Source organism: Benincasa hispida, chromosome 9 (assembly GCF_027475165.1).
Source record: "Benincasa hispida cultivar pf3 chromosome 9, pf3_genome.v1.1, whole genome shotgun sequence".
In the NCBI taxonomy this organism is placed as follows: domain Eukaryota; kingdom Viridiplantae; phylum Streptophyta; class Magnoliopsida; order Cucurbitales; family Cucurbitaceae; genus Benincasa; species Benincasa hispida.
Genome location: NC_143486.1, coordinates 44,537,266 through 44,556,325, shown reverse-complemented (window position 1 = coordinate 44,556,325; position 19,060 = coordinate 44,537,266). Strand labels below are relative to the sequence as shown.

Genomic DNA, 19,060 nt, shown 5'->3' with positions numbered 1-19,060 from the left:
TCAGTGTAGTTGGGTATAATAAAGAAATAGAAACTATTACAGATTCAATCTTTTTAAAAATTTGTTTTCATAAATGTCTAAATATTTGAATATTTTCATATAAGGGATTTAATGTCATTTTCAGACAAAAGTATCCGTGGTGGTGGACGGTTGGAGAGGGAAAATTATAGAGAGAAGATGCATTGATTATATACTTTTCCATATCTATGAAACAACTTTAATGTTAGAGAGAGAAAATATATTTATTATATATTATAAATTAGTTGAGATTTATTTTCATTTCAATTGGAGAGAGAAAATGCATTTAATATAATTTTATTTGGGTAATTGCCATTGATAACAGGAATAATAACCAAGTGTATAATATCATTTAAAAAAATTGCAAATATAGCCAAGTCTATCAGCGATAAAATTCTATCATTGATAGACTCTTACTAGTGATATGGTCTATCACTGATAGACTCCTACCAATAATATGGTCTATCACACTATTTAAATTTGGCCATATTTGTAGTTTTTTTTTTTAGCTAATGTCTATATTTGCAACTGTCCCATTTTATTTTTCATTTAACGCATTTGATGTATCAAGCAACTAGTTTTACGGGTAGATTCATTGTTATTTTAAAATATATATTAGAACATTGTATTAGATGTTTGCAACGTTCTAGCCAATATATGAAATATACTGGCAAATATATTTGATATGTACTCAAATGCAGCTAATTTCATGGTAAATTGTTAGTTTTTCTGGTAAGTTCATAGTTATTTTTAAATATACCTTTGAACATTGTATTATATGTTTGCAAATATTATATATAAAAGATACTAGGAGTGTTTAAAAAACCTGATGACCCGAAAAAAAAAATCGATCAACCCTAACCAACCAATGTAATTTGGATTGGGTTGGGTTCAAATAAATGAAATTTTTGTGAGTTGGGTTGATTCATGGGTTCAGCTAAAATAGCCCAAACCAACCCGAACTTATTGTTAACTTTAATATATATATATATATATATATATATATATTTATTTATTTATTTATTTATTTTAATTTTTTGGCACTTTGGAAAAAAATCATTATATAAATTGAAATTATATTTAAATCTTCATTCAATATATGAAAATAATTAAATCAATTTTGGGTTGAAGAAATTAACAAACTGAATCATTGGATTGGGTCTAAAAATTCCTTCGACCCAATCTAACCTAACCCACGAACACCCCTAAAAGATACTAGTAAATATATTTGAAATGTACTCAAACAGATGGTTGTACAATTTGAAAGTTTTGATATAACAATATCCATATGACTGTACAATATATTTAAATATATCTTAGAACATTGTATTAGATGTTTGCAATGTTCAAACCAATATAATGAAACATACTAGTAAATATATTTGATATGTACTTAAATACCATTGGGTTCATGACAAGTTGTTGGTTTTTTTTTTTTTTTTGGCGATTCATGGTTCTTTTTAAATATATATTTGAATATCGTATTAGATGTTTGCAAATATTCTAACAAATAAAATATATTGATAAATACATTTGAAATGTACTCAAATAAATGGTTGTAACATTCAAAAATTTTATCCATATGACGCTACCATATATGAATATTATTTTAGATAACTCACTCTATATATCATATATTACATGCTAACATGTTTGTAAAAATCCCATATTATAAAAAATATATATAATATATCACAGTATATATCGTATATGAATACACCATTCATGTCAAAATCCCACATTCACGGTTATAAACCTAAATTCTATTATAAACATTGCTACTTTAAAAAATAGAGTTGAGTACATACCAAAAGGGATGCCAGATCGAGACTGGGGCAATGGATATCTACAAATCTGGACTGGGGGCATGGGATCTCCACAGATCTGATTGAGCAATGTCGAATCTACACGAATTTGACTAGGCAATTGGATCTTGATGCGGCGACACGAATAAAGGGAGGCAAACTGCAAATAGGAGGGAGAGACAGTGAGAAGACGATTAACGCTTACCTCGACAACTGATAGTCGATGGCGTGTAGAAATCGATGACGTTTAGTGGCATGCAGCAGTGTGCGAGCAGAGCTACTGGTTCCACGCGAGGAAGAAGAAGAGGAGGAATTGGGAGATTTTGAGAGAGAGTGTTCCATGCAAAGAATAAAAAGAAGAGGAATTAATTCGAGTTGATATTTTTTCTTTTAAAACCAATTTCCCTTCCCCATTTTAAAGAAATGTACAACTCATTGATGGCCAAAGACTAAATGGTCTATCTTTTTTGTAATTTTAAAGCAACTTATGTAAATAATGAAAAAGTTGAACATAGCCTAATAATGTGTTGTTATCCGAATAATAGATAGGTGAGATAGCAACTTAGCCTCCAAACACCGAGTAGGGAAACCCAACTCATAGCATCTCATATCAGCCCCGAACAGCCCGTGGCCCTAACACTCATCTTCTTGTTCGGCCAAACCACTTACACCGTAATACCATTGGGTTCCATTCGACTTTCTATTTTTCAGCTTTATTCATTCGCATTCGCATCCCTCTCTCTCAGTCTTTAATAAGTTTTCGTCGCTGTCGCTGAAAAATAATATTTGCATTCATGGCTTTGTTTGCACTGCCATTTCATTCGGAATCTCGTCTTTAATAAGTTTTCGTCGCTGTCTCTGCGGGGAAGACAATGCACAGGCAAGTAAAACTCTTTCCGGGTCATGATAGCAGCTACAGATGCCCTAACCTAATTTCTCCTCTGCATTTTCCTCAGGGCAAGCTCTCGTTTGGGATCAATAGCTGACTCGATATATAGGTTCCGGCCGCACGAACATGTAAGCATCTTTAGTTCGGAAGTATGGCCGGATTTTATAATTTTGATTCTTTTATCTTGAAAGACAAAGAAAAGAAGTAGAGAGCTCACTAAGGGGACAGCTGATTCAGTTAATGCATACTTTTTCTTTGTAGAATTGCTAAGCATGGCAGTTGTTCAATTAACTTATATTTGGTTTAGCATTTGTTCAAACTAGTTATTGTTAAGTAAGTGGCCATCATGGTTTCAACTAAGGCCAAGTTTACCAATATGTAATAAGATTCAATTGATGATCAATCATAATGGGCCTGAATCGTGAGTGTAACTGGATTGCTTTAGATTGCATTTACTTGGAATTACGAATCTGTCACATTTACTGTTACTGTTACCGTTTGACCCTAACAGTAATGGTAATGGTGAATGTGACATATTTATAATTCTCATATTGTTATCGTAACAGTATTTGTAATGATAACGATAAAGGTAGTGGGTCCTACGTAATTTTCAAGCACAATTAGATTGAGTAGCCTTCATTCCTCAATCAGATTGCATGAAGGCCGGCCGCACAGTTTATTGCGATTACGGAACATAGGTAAACACCAACAAACCTAATCAATGGGGGCCCACTTTTCAGATTATCATTGATGGATTATGTTTGTGACCTAAATGTAGTAAAGTCAAGTGAGACCAGTCTCGCTTGAAAACTAGCAATACAATACAAGAATTCCCATTGAATTTTGTGAGTTTTTATTTATTCTCCTTACTCCTATCAACAGGTGCGAAAACAAGATGCTGGCAAATTGGTATTCCATCGGGCTTTTCTCATCTCCAAGGGTAATCTATGGAAAATAAGTTGTTTGAATACGTCATGTTTTTCAAAATGAGTGATTCAATTGTTCTTCTTTGATGTGGTATTATAAATCGGTCTTATTACGTCTGTTTACAAATTACAACTTTGGAGAAGAGTTTGTTATAGGCTATTATTTCTGGCAGAACATACAGCTTGCTTTCATGTATGACAATTGATGTGAATATATGGATCATAATGGCATAGTTTTTAAAAGTTCCTTAACTCATGTGGAAAATGACATATTAATGTTTCAGTGTAGGTAGTGAAATTTTGGGAAATGGAGCAGATTCAACTACGTTCATGCAGATGCAGATTGTCGATGCACTTCGTCTGGGTGATATAAATAGTGCATCAAACCTGCTTATGGATCTTGGCCAGGAAAAGCACTCTTTAACTGCGGATAGTTTTGTTCCCATTTTAAGCTACTGTGCAAGATCCCCTGATCCCCTAGTAGGTTTTTTTGTTCTTTGTTATCATCTATTGTATCTCATGGTATTATTTTTAAAATTTAAGGGTGTTGAGAAAGCAAGTTTTGTTTGCATATTTGATGCACTAGGATTCAATATCACCATGAATAAGCTACAAATGGACGATGCTAGCTGGCATCTACCCATTTCACTGGCTAGTCCAGGGGAAAAAATGAATTGAAGGTATTGTGTTTATACTGTATATCAGTTGCGTGCGTTGCATTGTAATTCTGCTTTTATGTACTGTATTGTATGTACTTGTGAACATTGAATTATAATGTCACAGTAGAACACCACAGTCACAAGAATCACATAAACACATAAAATTTACGGAAGAAGTTAAACTCTTCTTATTGATAATAGTGGAAGAGCTGAAGCTCAGTATTCGGCCTTTACTCACCCAGTTCCATAATGATACCTGTCTACTTTCCTCCTCTATGTACATTACTCTGCCATCACAATTAACTCACTCTCTACTTTGAAAACTAGGAAATGAACCTTCTTCTAACCATAATTAACTAATATTATAGTTTTCGATTTAGCCCTCATGTTTTTCTGGCTACGGTTTCACTCTCCTCAAATAAGTAAATTGATTGGGGTTGAATTTAAAATAATGGTGCTGTCATTTTGCATCTATCTAAGAATGTAAAAAATCAATTGCTTATCTAGGAAATTTATGCTAGTGTGGGAATGCAAGAATGATGACAACCTTATTACTTTCTATAGACTGATGAATGTGCTGAAGCCTAAGGCTATATATATTTATATATTTGTTTTTTTGTTCTTGCAGTTTGTCATGGAGACTTGGAAAATAATGGAAGAAAGAGGAATTTTCCTAAATAACACATGCTCCTTACTTATAATAGAAGCACTCTGTAAAGGGGGTTACTTGGATGAGGTATAAACATATTATCTATACTGAGATTGTATGCAATCTTTTGCCTTCACATCCAGTTGCAGTAACAAGAATAATTTTCTCCCGTTGTGATGATACAGGCATTTGGTCTAATAAATTTCCTAGCAGAAAGTCATGTCATGTTCCCTGTTCTGCCTGTGTACAATTGTTTCTTGAGAGCCTGTGTCAAAAGGCAAAGTATGGTTCATGTTAGTCAATGTTTGGATCTTATGGATCACAGAATGGTCGGGAAGAATGAAGCTACATATTCTAAGCTACTCGAGGTCTGAAGGAGCCTGATTTGCTATAATTTTTCTAAGCTTTATTTCAAAATCATTTTTTCCTTAGATTTCTTTTGAACAGATCATCATGAACTTGGAAATTCTCTTATGCATTTTATATCTACACCAAAATTGGATCAATCATAGGCATCTTAATGTCAATCTTGTTGGTAAAAATAAATTAAAATTTGATGTAGATATGTGATAGGTCCGGATTATTAGGAGGTATATGAGAAAATGAAAGAGAGATGGGGAATAAATATAAACAACATAAAACGTGGAATTTGGTTAGTTACGGGGAGTAACAGATTGAAGGTGGGCCTGAGGAGGAAAGATTTGTTCTATTGTGTGGGAAGGGGGCTATATATAGTTTGTAAGGGAGAGTGGTGAGGCATCTTTTTTGCATTGTATTGAGTAAAGCTCAGTGAGCTTGTGAGGGGGGAGGGTCTCGGCTTCCTTGGCAATTTTGCCTAAATAGTGAATATATAAATCGGGTTCTATCATTTTGGTATCAGAGCCATCTCTCCTTGGGGGATGGTGAAGAAAATGGAGGCTCGGATATCAGCCATTGAAGAGCATCTTACTTTGCTACAAGTGGGAATGGAGGCTCGAATGGATTAAAGATTTGTCGAGTTACAACAAATGACTGAGAATTCCATGGCAGTCCGATTTGAAGCTATGGGGGAGATTATGGAGTAGAAGATGCTATCAGCGCTTGAGGCATGATCGAAGAAAGGTGGCACGACAGAGGATGGAAGAAAATCACCGTCGTCTGAACGCACCGTGTCCGATAAGGGTAAGCAACCAGCAGCAGAGGAAGCAAAATGGCTGGGGAGTACATCTGAGAAGGAAAAGAGAGAGGTACCGTTGTTTGATATGTGTTTAAGAAAGCTTGAGATCCCAAATTTCAAGGGAGCTGTAAAGGATGATTCGCTTGGCTGGTTCCATTGAGAGGTACCGTCGTCTGAACGCACCGTGTCCGATAAGGGTAAGCAACCAGCAGCAGAGGAAGCAAAATGGCTGGGGAGTACATCTGAGAAGGAAAAGAGAAAGGTACCGTTGTTTGATATGTGTTTAAGAAAGCTTGAGATCCCAAATTTCAAGGGAGCGGTAAAGGATGATTCGCTTGGCTGGTTCCATTGAGTGGAGCGATATTTTGTGGTTAACCGACCGTCGGAGAAAGATACACTCGATGTGGCGGTGCTGCGTTTGGAGGGAGAGGCGCTGGAATGGCATCGGCGGGAAGAAGAAAGAACACCGATGGATACGTGGGCAAAATTTAAGGAACAAGTGCTATATAGATTCCTGTCGGCAAAGGAGGAGGATTGACGTACTCAACTCCTTAATTTGAAACAAGAAGGAACGGTGAGGGCTTATCGGCGTAAGTTTGAACAGCTATTAGGGCCCTTAAAGGATTTGTCTGATGAAACTTTGGAAAGTAAATTCGTGAGTGGGCTTAAGGAAGACATCCGAATAAAGATGAGAATGTTCAAATTGATTGGCCTCAAGGAGAAAATGCGAATGGCCCAATTACTTGAGATACTGAGGAGGCCCGACAAAGGAAATGGGGGGTGGGGATGGGGATGGAGCACAAGTACACTTAGCAAGCCGACCGGGTCAAATTCATCGGCAACCCAAATGGCCCCAAGTTCAATGGCAACCGGAACCATACCCCTTAACCCTGCTTGTAGCCCAACGACTTCTTCAAATAGAGTGACATTAAGAGATGTGAACAAAAAATCGTTTACAGCGGGATCGTTTCGGCGGTTGTCAGATAGTGAAATGCAAAGTAGGAAAGAAAAGAGACTATGTTATCGCTGCGATGAAAGGTACAGTGCGGGTCATCGGTGCAAAAAAAAAAGGAACTGAATCTATTGGTATACAACAACGAGGAAGAAGGGGACCGGAGTAATCGAGTGAGCGGTCGAAGTAGTTGAAGTTCCCTCGACAATGTTAGAGACATTAGTTCTTGACCCAGTGGAAGCTGAATCATGAATTATCCCTCAATTCGTTGGCTGGTTTGGACTCTCCAAAAACAATGAAATTGATGGGCACGTTAGGCGAAAAGGACGTGGTGGTTTTAACTGATAGTGGAGCGTCACACTACTTTATCAATGAAGCATTGGTGAATTTGCTCAATATCCCTCGATCAGCAACTTCGAGTTATAGAATTATGCTAGGCACCGAAAAGTATGTGCGCACAAATGGAATCTAGTGTGATTCTCAATCTCCCAAATTTGACTGTTATTAATGACTTCTTTCCCCTATCATTGGGAAGTGCAGATGTGATTTTAGGGGTCCAGTGGCTGATGGCCTTGGGTCGAGTCGAATGTGATTGGAGCACGTCAGAAATGGAGTTTCGAGTTAGCGAGTGGCAGGTCCATCTTAAGGGAGATAGGAGTTTAGTAAAGTGACAAATCTCTCTGAAATCGATGTTGAAATGTGTCAAGGGCAAGGAGTTTTACTCGAGCTAAATGTAGTGAAGATCAATACCCAACATGATCAGAACGATTGGGAAATGTTGCGAATTATCCAGAAATCCAAGAAGTGTTACAACAGTTTCAATCTGTGTTTAGTCCCGTTAAAGGATTGCCACCATTAAGGCATCACGATCACGCCATTGAATTTAAACCAGGTGAAGGACCCGTGAATGTAAGGCCATATCGCTACCCACACTTTCGAAAAGATGAGATTGAAAGGTTGGTAGAAGAGATGTTAGCCATGGGATAATACAACCAAGCACCAACCCCTTCTCTAGCCCTGTTCTCTTAGTTAAAAAAAAATGGAAGTTGGCGATTCTGTGTTGATTATGGAGCTCTTAATCAAGTTACAGTTCCTGATAACGTTCTGATTCTTGTTGTTGACGAACTATTGGATGAGTTAGCTGGTGCGTGTTTTCTAAAATTGATCTTAAATCAAGATATCATCAAATTCGAGTGGCACCACGAGACATGCATAAAACAACTTTTAGAACTCACGAGGGGCATTATGAATTCCTGGTTATGCCATTTGGCCTACGGAACGCCCCATCAACATTTCAATCGGTAATGAATGATATCTTATGGCCGTATTTACGCAAATTTGTCTTAGTGTTTTTTTATGACATTTTGATTTATAGTTCTTTTGTCAGTAAACATGTAGACCATATCACCATTGTGCTGCAGCTGTTAACAGAACACCAATTAGTGGCCAATTTTAAAAAATTTACTTTTGCAACTTCTATGATAGAATATCTCGGCCATTTAATTTTAGCTGCAGGTGTCGCCGCAGATCCGTCCAAAGTTGAAGCGATGGTTCAATGGCCCGCGCCAACGAACATTAAACAACTAAGGGGATTCCTTGGACTCATTGGGTATTATCGCAAATTTGTTGTTGGCTACCGGTTGATTGTTTCCTTCTGACTCAACTATTGAAGAAAGACAACTTCCGTCCGAATGTTAAAGCTCAAGCAGCTTTTGAGGCTTTAAAAAAAACTATGACTGAACTTCCCGTCCTTGCACTACCTAACTTCACCAAGCCGTTTGTGGTGGCAACGAATGCATCAGGAGTTGTTGTGGGTGCTATCTTGATGAAGCAAGGTCGCCCCTTGGCATTCTTCAGCCATGCCTTGCCTCCCACTCACTGATTAAAGGCTGTCTATGAACGGGAGTTGATCGCTGTGGTATTGGCTGTGCAGAAATGGTGTCCTTATTTGTTGAGACGGTGGTTTACGATGCGCACGGATCAAAAGAGCCTCAAATTCTTGTTGGAGCAGTGGATTATTGCCGGTGAATATAAAAAACGGGTGGCTAAACTCATCAGTTACGACTTTGTGATCGAATATAAGAAAGGGCTAGAAAACTCCACCGCGGATACTCTGTCTCAAATCCCGGCCGTAGCTGAATTAACTGCCTTGAGTTGTTTAGTCGGTGTTAACAATGTTGTGTTTACTGCACAGATTGACCAGGATGAGGGTGTTACGTTGGAAAAGGAGAGGAAATAAATATGCAACTCATGTTATGCGTTGATCTCCATACGTCGATGGTCATGTGTTGGACTAGAAAATATACACTATGCGGTTAAGCATGTATGCGATGACCATGCGTTCTTGTCACAAGTTTTGTCGCTTTCTTGCCAAGTATAACGAGAATGCAAGTTTCTCGGAATGATCCGAGGTCGCACACAGGGACTTGTAACTCAATGTTGTTTGTGAAATCATGCGTTTGAGGCGATGAATAAAAGTAAAAAGATAAAAGCTAAAGGATTATGTGCTACTCCTACTCTAACTAAACAGATTGAGCAATGGAAGTTTAACTATGAGAATTGATAGATATGCAACAGTTGTTAACGCATAGTAAAGTTCATTATGTTAGGTCGCTCGAGTAATCCCAGCTCGCCACACTAACGCATCGCGTACCTCTCAGTGGCTGGCCGTATGCTTATATCTCTATAATGCATGGTTGCGTTGAGCATAAGATTGTGCCTAACTCTAGGAAAAATGCATACTTTGCTTTAGTGTGTTCCACTACTCGCCCTCTCAGGCTGTTAGTTGCGGCTAATCAGCTCATAGACAAGCATTGCAACAGTCCATAGACAAGCGTTGCTACAACCTCACACCAAGCGAAGAGGATTAACTCACTATACTCGCACAACGCACACCTCTCGGTGGGTTGCTACATGCGTCCTATCTCTTGGCTACACGATCGAGTATGCGATCGCCTTTGATAACTAAACAATGAAAGTAATCGATGACAAAGATGAAGAAGATGGCGTTGAAGGAATTAAGATGTGCATTGATTACAAAATGTCTTAATATCTTAAGCTAAAATGTAATACAATACAGAGACAAGAGGAGAAATGGAAGGCTTGATGAAAACAATCTCTTGCTTTTCATCCGAAATGCGTTAAGGCTGCTGGTGGCGTCATGGATGGATGGTGGAGACGTCTCTCTCGAGCTCTATCTCCGACGAAAACTCCAGACGTCACTCGGAATGGCTTGTGGAGGTGAAGAATCCTCAAAGAAAATCTCACTCATGCTCTCATCTGTGATCGCAAGCATCTGCCTTAAGGCAGAAGCTCAGATGCTTTGAAGTGAAGGTCCAAGGTGCTATTTATAGAGTTGAAATGCTGACAGCGATCATGATTGCATTCTGCCTCACTGCTACCTTTGTCGCGGTATGGGCAATGTCACATCATCTTATCTTGTTGATGCTCCCAAGATATGCGTTCGAGCTTATTTCTCCTGAATTGTCCACGCATTCCATCTACCTTGCGAGCAGTCTTTTATCACAATTATCACTCTGTGGATGCAACATTCCATGCGGCAAACTAATCTTTATGACAATCAATTCATGCAGTCAACCTTGCGGCGGTCTGGGACCGACACATGCGATCAATTCCTTTAATATTTGCAAAAATGGATACTTTAACGCGGAATAACGCATGGTATAGGGTTAGTGAGGATTTTTGGTGTTGATTGACGCAAACTCACTTTTCACACGAATTCTTAGTATTATCAACGCATATTCTGCTTGTTAGCCCTCATAATTCTAAGTAAAAGGCTACAATAGCTTATATTTCTACGAGCTATCAGAGGGCCTGAGGAACATCCGTCAAGCCATCTAAGAGAATGGACAATTTCCATCGGGGTATTCATTGAGGGGCGATTTTCTCCTGTATAAACAACAGATTGTCTTACCTGCTACATCCCCCACAATACCTTTATTACCCCCAAGAATTCCACAACAATCTGGTAGGTGCGCATAATGGGGTTGTCAAGATGTATCAACATATTAAGAAAGAATTTTGTTGGACAGGAATGAAAGTGATGGTCTGGGCGTTTGTAGGCGATTGTTCCATCTGTTAGCAAGCCAAGTACTTGTCTTTGGCCCCCGTGGGATTGCTCCAACCGTTACCCATACCGAAGATGATCCGGAACGATATTTCGATGGGCTTCATCGATGGGTTGCCAAAATTTGATGGATATACCTCCATATTGGTTGTGGTAGATCGTTTGTCAAAATACGCTCACTTTGTTCTGTTGAAACATCCTTATACAACTTCCTTAGTGGTTTCTATATTCCTCAAAGAAATCGTTCGTCTTCATGGGGTACCAAAGAGTATCGTACTCGACAGAGATAAAGTGTTTACCAATTTGTTCTGGGAAGAGTTGTTTCGATTGATGGGTACTCAATTGAAAAGGAGTACGGCCTACCATCCTCAAACCGATGGCCAAACGGAGGTCGTGAACTGAGGATTGGAAGCATACCTACGCTGTTTCGCAATGGATACACCAACTAAATGGTCGCACTGGTTAGCATGGGCTGAACACAATTACAAAACATCTTACCACACATCTTTAAAGAAGACCCTTATGAAGTAGTTTATGGTAGACTAGTTCCAAAATTGGTTGTCTATGAAGCTGGCACAATTGTGGTAGGATCAGTCGATGGCCTTTTAAAAGATCGTGATGCTATGCTGAAGGAGTTGAAGATAGCCTTAGAGCGCACACAACAACGAATGAAGTCTTTGGTGGATGCTAAATGGCGAGAGGTTGAGTTTTCCGTTAAGGATTGGGTATATATTAAGCTCCGACCATATAGACAAAGTACATTGTTCATCCACAAACATTCGAAGCTTGACCCTCGATTCATTGGACCTTATCAGCCTCTGTCCTAGGCGTCTACAAGATTGGCACGACTGTGGTATCCCCAACTGACTCTGAAGTGCTCATTCAGTGGGAAGGAATGTCAGCCGAAGATGCTACATGGAAAAATGGCCTGCATATTGTTGAGCAATTTCCAGATTTTCACCTTGAGGACAAGGTGGTTTTTTGGGGGGGCTGGTAGTGATAGGCCCTCGGTTATTAGGAGGTATATGAGAAAAAGAAAGAGAAACGGGGAATAAATGTAAATAACATAAAACGTGGAATTTAGTTAGTTATGGGGAGTAACAGATTCAAGGTGGGCCTGAGAGGGAAAGATTCCTTCCCTTATGTGGGAAGGGGCTATATATAGTTTGTAAGGGAGAGTGGTGAGGCATCTTTTTGGCTTTATATTGGGTTGGGGGGGGAGGTCTCGGTTTCCTTGGCAGTTTTGCCTAGGTAGTGAATATTATAAACCAGGTTCTATCAATATGATTCTAAATCTCTAAGCGTATGCTTAACTATCCATGCACTCTTGTTTAGCGTGATAAGAACATAGTGATTTATAAAGGAGTACCTTTACAGAATAAAATGGATTGCAGGATAGGTTCTACTAGTCATTGATCTCTTCTAAACACTCTCTCCTGTTTCAATCGCATAAGACCTTTTGGCCGGAAGGTTTCTGTTGTAGGAGTACTGTTATATCATATATGTACCTGTAAGTTATGATGATCATCCTTGTATTGCTGTATTGAGAATTTATTTTTGATGTGGTGGATTTGAACTCTCTTAATATATTTATAAATCAGTTCTAAGCTTTCTTTTCTCAATCAGCTTGCGGTTTGTCAGAAAAACTTGTCTTCTGTGCATGAAATCTGGACAGAGCTTGTAAAAAATTACAGTCCAAGTGTTTTATCTCTGAGAAAGTTTATATGGTCATGCACAAGGCTGGGAGACCTGAAATCTGCATATACTGCACTGCAAAAGATGGTGGCTTTGGCCACTGGAGCCACAGGAGGAAAGTCACCATCTTTAAAATTGGACATTCCTATACCTTCAAGAACTGAATTATATTGTAACAATTTTACTTTTGAGGAAAATGGACCTTCTACTGATGAGTTATTCTGTAAGAAATTGGTCCCCTGCAGTGGTGTGGTAGGGAAAATTTCTGTCAACGGTATGAAATGTGGAGAAGTTGAAAGTGGTCCATTGGCTTTGCCAAACAATCACAGAAGCAGTTTTGTTATGAAGGTATTGAGATGGTCGTTCAATGATGTGATACACGCATGTGCACGTACTAGGAACTGTGGTCTTGCAGAGCAGCTAATGCAACAGGTTTTGTTTCGTTCCTTTGAGATCATTTTTATTTAATGATATAGCCAATTGGTACAAGAAATCTTGAGTTAAGATAATATTTTCCAAAATGACATCTCTTATTACCAAAAACTTTTGTTCTATAAACATTTTTTTTTCATTAAATAATGGGTTTCAAATGCTTTAAATAGTTGTCACTTTAAGTTATTCGGATTTTCATGTTCTTGAAATAATGTGTTATTTTATGCATTATACCTCGTTCATATTTTTACTCTTCATTTAGTTTAGTGTTTCATGTGTACTGACGACACTAGGAACCATGTCTTTGAAGATGCATGAACTCGGAGTGCAACCTTCACGCCACACATTTGATGGTTTTGTTAGATCAGTTGTTTCAGAGAGAGGTTTCAGTGACGGCATGAAAATAGTAAGTTATTTTGGCTTTGATTAGATCTTGATTATTATTACAAGCTAATCTTTTGCGTTTATTTATTATTTATTTTATTTTTTTTTAATGAGTTTTTGATTTTCATTCTAAAGCCAAATATGTATTAATTCCCTAAACAAAAAATCCCCTCTTTTCCAGTTGAAAATAATGCAACAGAGGGAATTGGAACCATATGATTCAACTCTTGCTGCTGTTTCAATAAGTTGTAGCAAGGCGCTAGAACTTGACTTGGCTGAAGCTCTGCTCGAACGAATTTCAACTTGTCTTTACCCACACCCCTTCAATGCATTTCTTTCTGCGTGTGACACGATGGTAAGTTGACAATTTTTTTAAAGTAAGAAATCAAGCTGTAATGGAGAAAAGTGAAAGAATGTTCCAGGGCATACAAAAAATATGTCTACTAAAGGAGTCTTCAACTACAAGAAAAGACTTCATCAAAAGAATGATACCAAGCTCATAAGGGGGTGTCAACCTAGTTGAGATGTCCGAGTGCGCCTATTGATCCTTAGGTTTTATGCTTTATGCTCTCTGTACATATCTCTTGTACTTTGAGCATTAGTCTCTTTTAATTATATTAATAAAGAGTTTTGTTTCCTTTTCAAATAAAAGCTCATACTTGGAAAAAAATCTGGTCAATAGAAGCCAGACACATTAAATCTCACACCCTTCTTCACCTCCTCCTAAGTCCTCTCAGCCCCTCTCAAAATTCTACGATTCCTCTTGATTAACGCTCTCCACAAGATAGCAAAAACCCTAAACCCTTGCCACTAAACTCTCCCTTTATCTCGAAAAGGAGAATTCATTAGGATCTTCCAATTTAACAATTTTATGGCACAACTGTAATTGCTTATGTACTCAATTTTCTGAGTTTAGTTACTTACACTATTCCTAATATGCTGCAAGCACATAGCTGATACTAGCATTCTACTCAGGTTGCTTCAAGTAGTTATGAAGTAGCGTTAAGTTTCTGACATAATTATTGCAAAAGCACCTAAATATGTTTTATTCCAACTCATAATTTGGATTTTTTTTGTTTCTTCTGGATGGGGTACCAGTGATTTGTGACATTGGAGAATTATAAATGCAATCAAGTTTATAGGCTATAAGGGACCTACCTTATGAAAGATCTTTTGGTGATATATTAGTTTCTGTACCATATATTCTGTAGCACTTGGTTTCACATTATTCGAGTCCAACTGAGATTGTGGGATCCTTATTGCAGGATCAGCCTGAACGTGCGATGCGTATGTTTGCTAAAATGAGACAAATGGAGGTGCTTCCAGATATCAAGACCTATGGGCTTTTATATTCTTTGTTTGGAAATGTGAATGCTCCATATGAGGAGGCGAGCAGATTGTCACAGGTGGATGCTGCCAAAAGGATACGCATGATAGAGATTGATATGGAAAAACATGGGATCCAACATAGTCTTGTCTCTATGATGAACTTGGTAAGGCGACAACTATCTCCTCTCTCTCTCCCCACCACAAAAAGGGGGGAAAAAAAAAGAAGGAAAAAAAGAAAAAGAAAAAAAAACTTGCAGTTGTATTATGTAATGACTGATGCTCTTGCCCGCTAATGATCCACATCTGACTAGATCACATTGCCCTTGGAAGAACATTTTCTCAGGATCCTAGCAGATTTACTTTTGAATGTATATATATTCTCACGTTTCACCGGGAGAATTATTTAACATTTAGGCAAAGGTTTTACTTTTGATGAATTAGGATGGATAGATCTGATTTTATGTTTTAGTTCCCATTTAATGTCGTAGTAGTACCATCAATGTTATTGTTGTATGCAGTCCTGATTGTGTATACACTAGGCTAGCTAAGAAAAATGGTACAAATATAATGCAAGTCTATGGCTGAAGAAAATGTGGTGGTTAACTGCCTTAGTCCTTCAATCTTTAGCAGTTAGCACTAGAGCGTAGCTAGAAAGGCATTTAGTTTACTCAAATTTATTGGGTGTATGATTAAGTTGTTTTTACTTGTTACTTTAATTATTAAATCTTTCTACATGAACCATATCAGCAAGTTGAAGAATTATGCTCCCTCACTGCTTATGGCATTATTGTTGTTTCTATTTTTTCTTTGATTCCATTTGTTCTTTTAGTTGAAAGCTCTAGGCGCAGAGGGGATGATGAAGGAGCTTCTTCAGTATTTAAATGTGGCGGAGAACCTCTTCTATTACAATCACACTTGTCTGGGGACGCCTGTTTACAACACAGTGTTGCATTTTTTGGTTGAATCCAAGGAAGTAAGTGCTTGTGGTCATGCACTTTCTTTTGTTAAGTTATAGAGGAGTTCCTCATTTGTGTTAAACAGATAGTTCCGTTCCATACTTTTGCAGATTCACATGGCAATAGAAGTATTCAATAATATGAAGCATTCTGGTTTCTTTCCAGATGCTGTGACATTTGAGATTATGATCGACTGTTGTAGTGTTATGGGATGCTTGAAATCAGCTTTTGTTCTTCTCTCCATGATGATCCGCTCAGGGTTTTGTCCACAGATATTAACTTATACAAGTCTAATAAAGGTATTCAATGAATTTCTTATCGGTAGGCATATACATTACTTACTCACTGCAAGTGTATACTTCTAAAGCGTTCATCGTGAGTTAACAGATCATGGGCTTTTGATGAAATCACTTTGTGGACTATCTGCTATGCATTCATGTTTTCAGATTTATATGAGTTTGTCAACTTGAATGTTGCTGATGCCCTCGTATACCAGTCTGACCACGAAAAATTTTGTATTAAAGGAGAACGGTCTGTAGAATTCTAGCTTGGAGAGAATTTCTTTTACTGTTTTGTTTTCTTTTGACAATGCTATAGTTTGGTCAATTGACTAGTTATTGTACGGTTCAAAAGCTGTCCATGAAATTTTTGTTGTGCCACGTTGTCCATGGTTCAACATAAGTTATCTTGTATTCACGTATATTCTCTTCTCGACTCAAATGAACCAATCCTAATAGCTTCGAGGTTGACCACCTGGAGGATGCAATATTAAAATTTTCCATAAGTTTCCATGTCAATCATTGCCTATTAGTACTCTTTCTTATCGTTAGTCTTTTCCTTTATTGTTTTATTATATCATTCAAAATTCAACGTTTGGATTATCCTGATACAGATTGTGCTGGAGTTTGAGAGATTTGATGATGCCTTGAATCTTTTGGATCAAGCCAGTTCAGAAGGGATTGAACTTGATGTACTCATAATGAATAAAATCTTGCAAAAAGCTCGTGAAAAGGTACCCCCCAAGGCTTTGTGTCACACTTGATAGTTTTTTTCAGAAAAAAATTCCAAACAGCAGTGTTTATAGCCAAATACATTAATAACAACACTCCTCAATTTACCAAAGCATATTTCCAGCGCTCCATCAACTGAGCTTGACACAGTATCCGCATATTTCTTAGTTTCTTGTGAAAATAACATGAATACACTTGCATCTTCTCTAATTTTGCTATATACTTGCTCTTTGTTATTTTTACAAATTTTGACCTTGGAAATCTTGGTATACCTCTAAACCTTCCTTTGTTGTTGTATGCGTTTGTGATTAGTGATACGTCCTAAATAATTTCAGCCCATTGCTCTTTCTGGGTTCTTTTTCGAAATGGATGTTAGGTAAGGGTTGATGTGATCGAGTTTGTCGTTGAGAAGATGAACCGCAAAAGGATCCAACCCAACCCTTCAACATGCCATGATGTCTTCTCCACGTATGTGAACCTTGGCTATCACAGCACCGCCATGGAAGCACTGCAAGTACTGAGTATGCGTATGTTATGCAAAGAAGACGACACCTCTGTGACAGAATATATAGAAAACTTTGTGCTTGCAGAAGACGCCGGAGCCGATTCACGTATTTTGGAATTCTTCAAATGCTCTGAAGAGAGCCTAAGTTTTGCCCTCTTCAACTTGAGATGGTCTGCCATGCTGGGATATTCACTCTGTTCTTCCCCTAGTCAGAGTCCATGGGCAATGAGACTTGCAAGTTCCTATGATGGCTACAGAATCTCGTAATGTGAAATTCTTTGTTCTCCTCTGCCTAAGTCGATCTTTTCATTGTGTCGGCAAATCATGGTTCGTGTAAAAGATAACATTTTTGAGACGTGGAGTGTTGATTCGACATGGAATCAGAACCAGAGAGATTTAAATTGTTGTAACTTTTTATTGGAGAGCGTCGACATGAATAAAAAAATTCTTTTTGTTTAATCTCACGAAATTATTCTCAATAGATTGTTAATTAGCAAGGCTTAAATTATACATTTGGAATTTACAATTTTAGTCCATATAATTGTATAACATTTAAAAAAACTCTCTTTTTAGTCTTTTTGAGTTTTTAAAAATCTGTGTTTGGTTCTTGAGTTTAGAAAATGTGACTTTTTAGTTTTTCGAGTTAGTAAGAATATGTATGATTGGTCCTTGAATTTAAAAAAATGTAATTTTTTAGTTGAAATTTGTAAGAATAGGTTTAAAAAGGTGGGGAAGTAATTTTTCATTATTATTTTAAATAAAAATATGATATTTTAATTTTAAAAAATGATATGATATTTTAATTTTAAAAAATGATCTCCTTTCTAAAATTATTTTTAATTTAAAATGTTATATAATTATTAAAATAAAAAATTACTTAAAAGAACCTTTTAAACTCATTTTTTATAAAAAAAAAATAAGAACAAAAAAGGTACGTTTTGAAAACTTAGAGACCAAATACCTATTCGTTAAAATTCAGAGACTAAAATAATATATTTTGAAATTCTAAAAATTTAAATGTACCTATTCTTCAAATTTTGAAATTTAAAAGGTAATTTTTTTCCTTAGAATTGTCCTTGTGGTTTGATAAAATCACCATAGTTACTATTTATGTGGTTTTATCAAACTATAAGAATTAAATACTATCTTTTAGAATTATAGAGATTAAATTCAAATTTCTTTTAAACCATATAGATTAAATTTGTAATTTAACGAATTCTTATTCAAGGCCTATCTTCAAGAGTAATATTTGTCAAAAAGGTTAAATTCCAAAATAATAATAAAGGAAAAAGTCATTTTTAACCCTTAAACTTGTCAAGTGGTATCAATTTTGACGTAAATTTTCAATTTAATCAAATTGTACCTCAAAGTTAGATAAACAATCTCAATCTCAAATTCAAAAAATTGTTGCAATTTTTATCATCTAATAATTTCTAGCTCTAAATATCATAAAACATACTCCAAATAAGAAATTATACTTTTTTTTTGGTGAAAATTACTCCAGACTATTTTTTGTTGTTGAAGTTTATGAATTTTGGCAGTTATTTATTGATTAGTTTGTGTAATGTTCAAACTTATATTTGTGCAAAATTTTATTATATATTGAGT

The 19,060-nt window shown here is 36.9% G+C and overlaps 1 protein-coding gene across 6 annotated transcripts; it reads left to right on the top strand.

The window, feature by feature from the left end:
* Positions 1 to 2,248: 2,248 nt before the first annotated feature.
* Positions 2,249 to 17,911, top strand: LOC120085482 (Tetratricopeptide repeat (TPR)-like superfamily protein). 6 transcript variants are annotated; one of them, XM_090317922.1, is made up of 15 exons: positions 2,662 to 2,703; positions 2,780 to 2,840; positions 3,364 to 3,410; positions 3,595 to 3,652; positions 3,928 to 4,118; positions 4,926 to 5,033; positions 5,132 to 5,314; positions 12,768 to 13,268; positions 13,579 to 13,674; positions 13,834 to 14,007; positions 14,918 to 15,145; positions 15,811 to 15,954; positions 16,048 to 16,236; positions 16,830 to 16,949; positions 17,324 to 17,911. In XM_090317922.1, the coding sequence occupies exons 5-15, from the start codon at positions 3,969 to 3,971 to the stop codon at positions 17,717 to 17,719; spliced, it is 2,289 nt and encodes a 762-aa protein (XP_090174048.1). In that variant the 5' UTR covers positions 2,662 to 2,703; positions 2,780 to 2,840; positions 3,364 to 3,410; positions 3,595 to 3,652; positions 3,928 to 3,968; the 3' UTR covers positions 17,720 to 17,911. The 6 variants fall into 6 exon arrangements, with proteins under 6 accessions (XP_038897392.2, XP_038897387.2, XP_038897388.2 ...); XM_039041461.2 differs by having other exon boundaries at positions 3,923 to 4,118; XM_039041464.2 differs by lacking the exon at positions 3,364 to 3,410 and having other exon boundaries at positions 2,249 to 2,703; positions 17,283 to 17,911.
* The last annotated feature ends 1,149 nt before the right edge of the window (positions 17,912 to 19,060 follow it).

Bases quoted from the DNA above. Each gene is read 5' to 3' on its own strand.
- LOC120085482 (XM_039041459.2), top strand. The intron at 13,675-13,833 runs GTAAGTTATTTT...CCTCTTTTCCAG, and splicing joins TCAGTGACGGCATGAAAATA to TTGAAAATAATGCAACAGAG. The intron at 16,237-16,829 runs GTATTCAATGAA...ATCCTGATACAG, and splicing joins CTTATACAAGTCTAATAAAG to ATTGTGCTGGAGTTTGAGAG.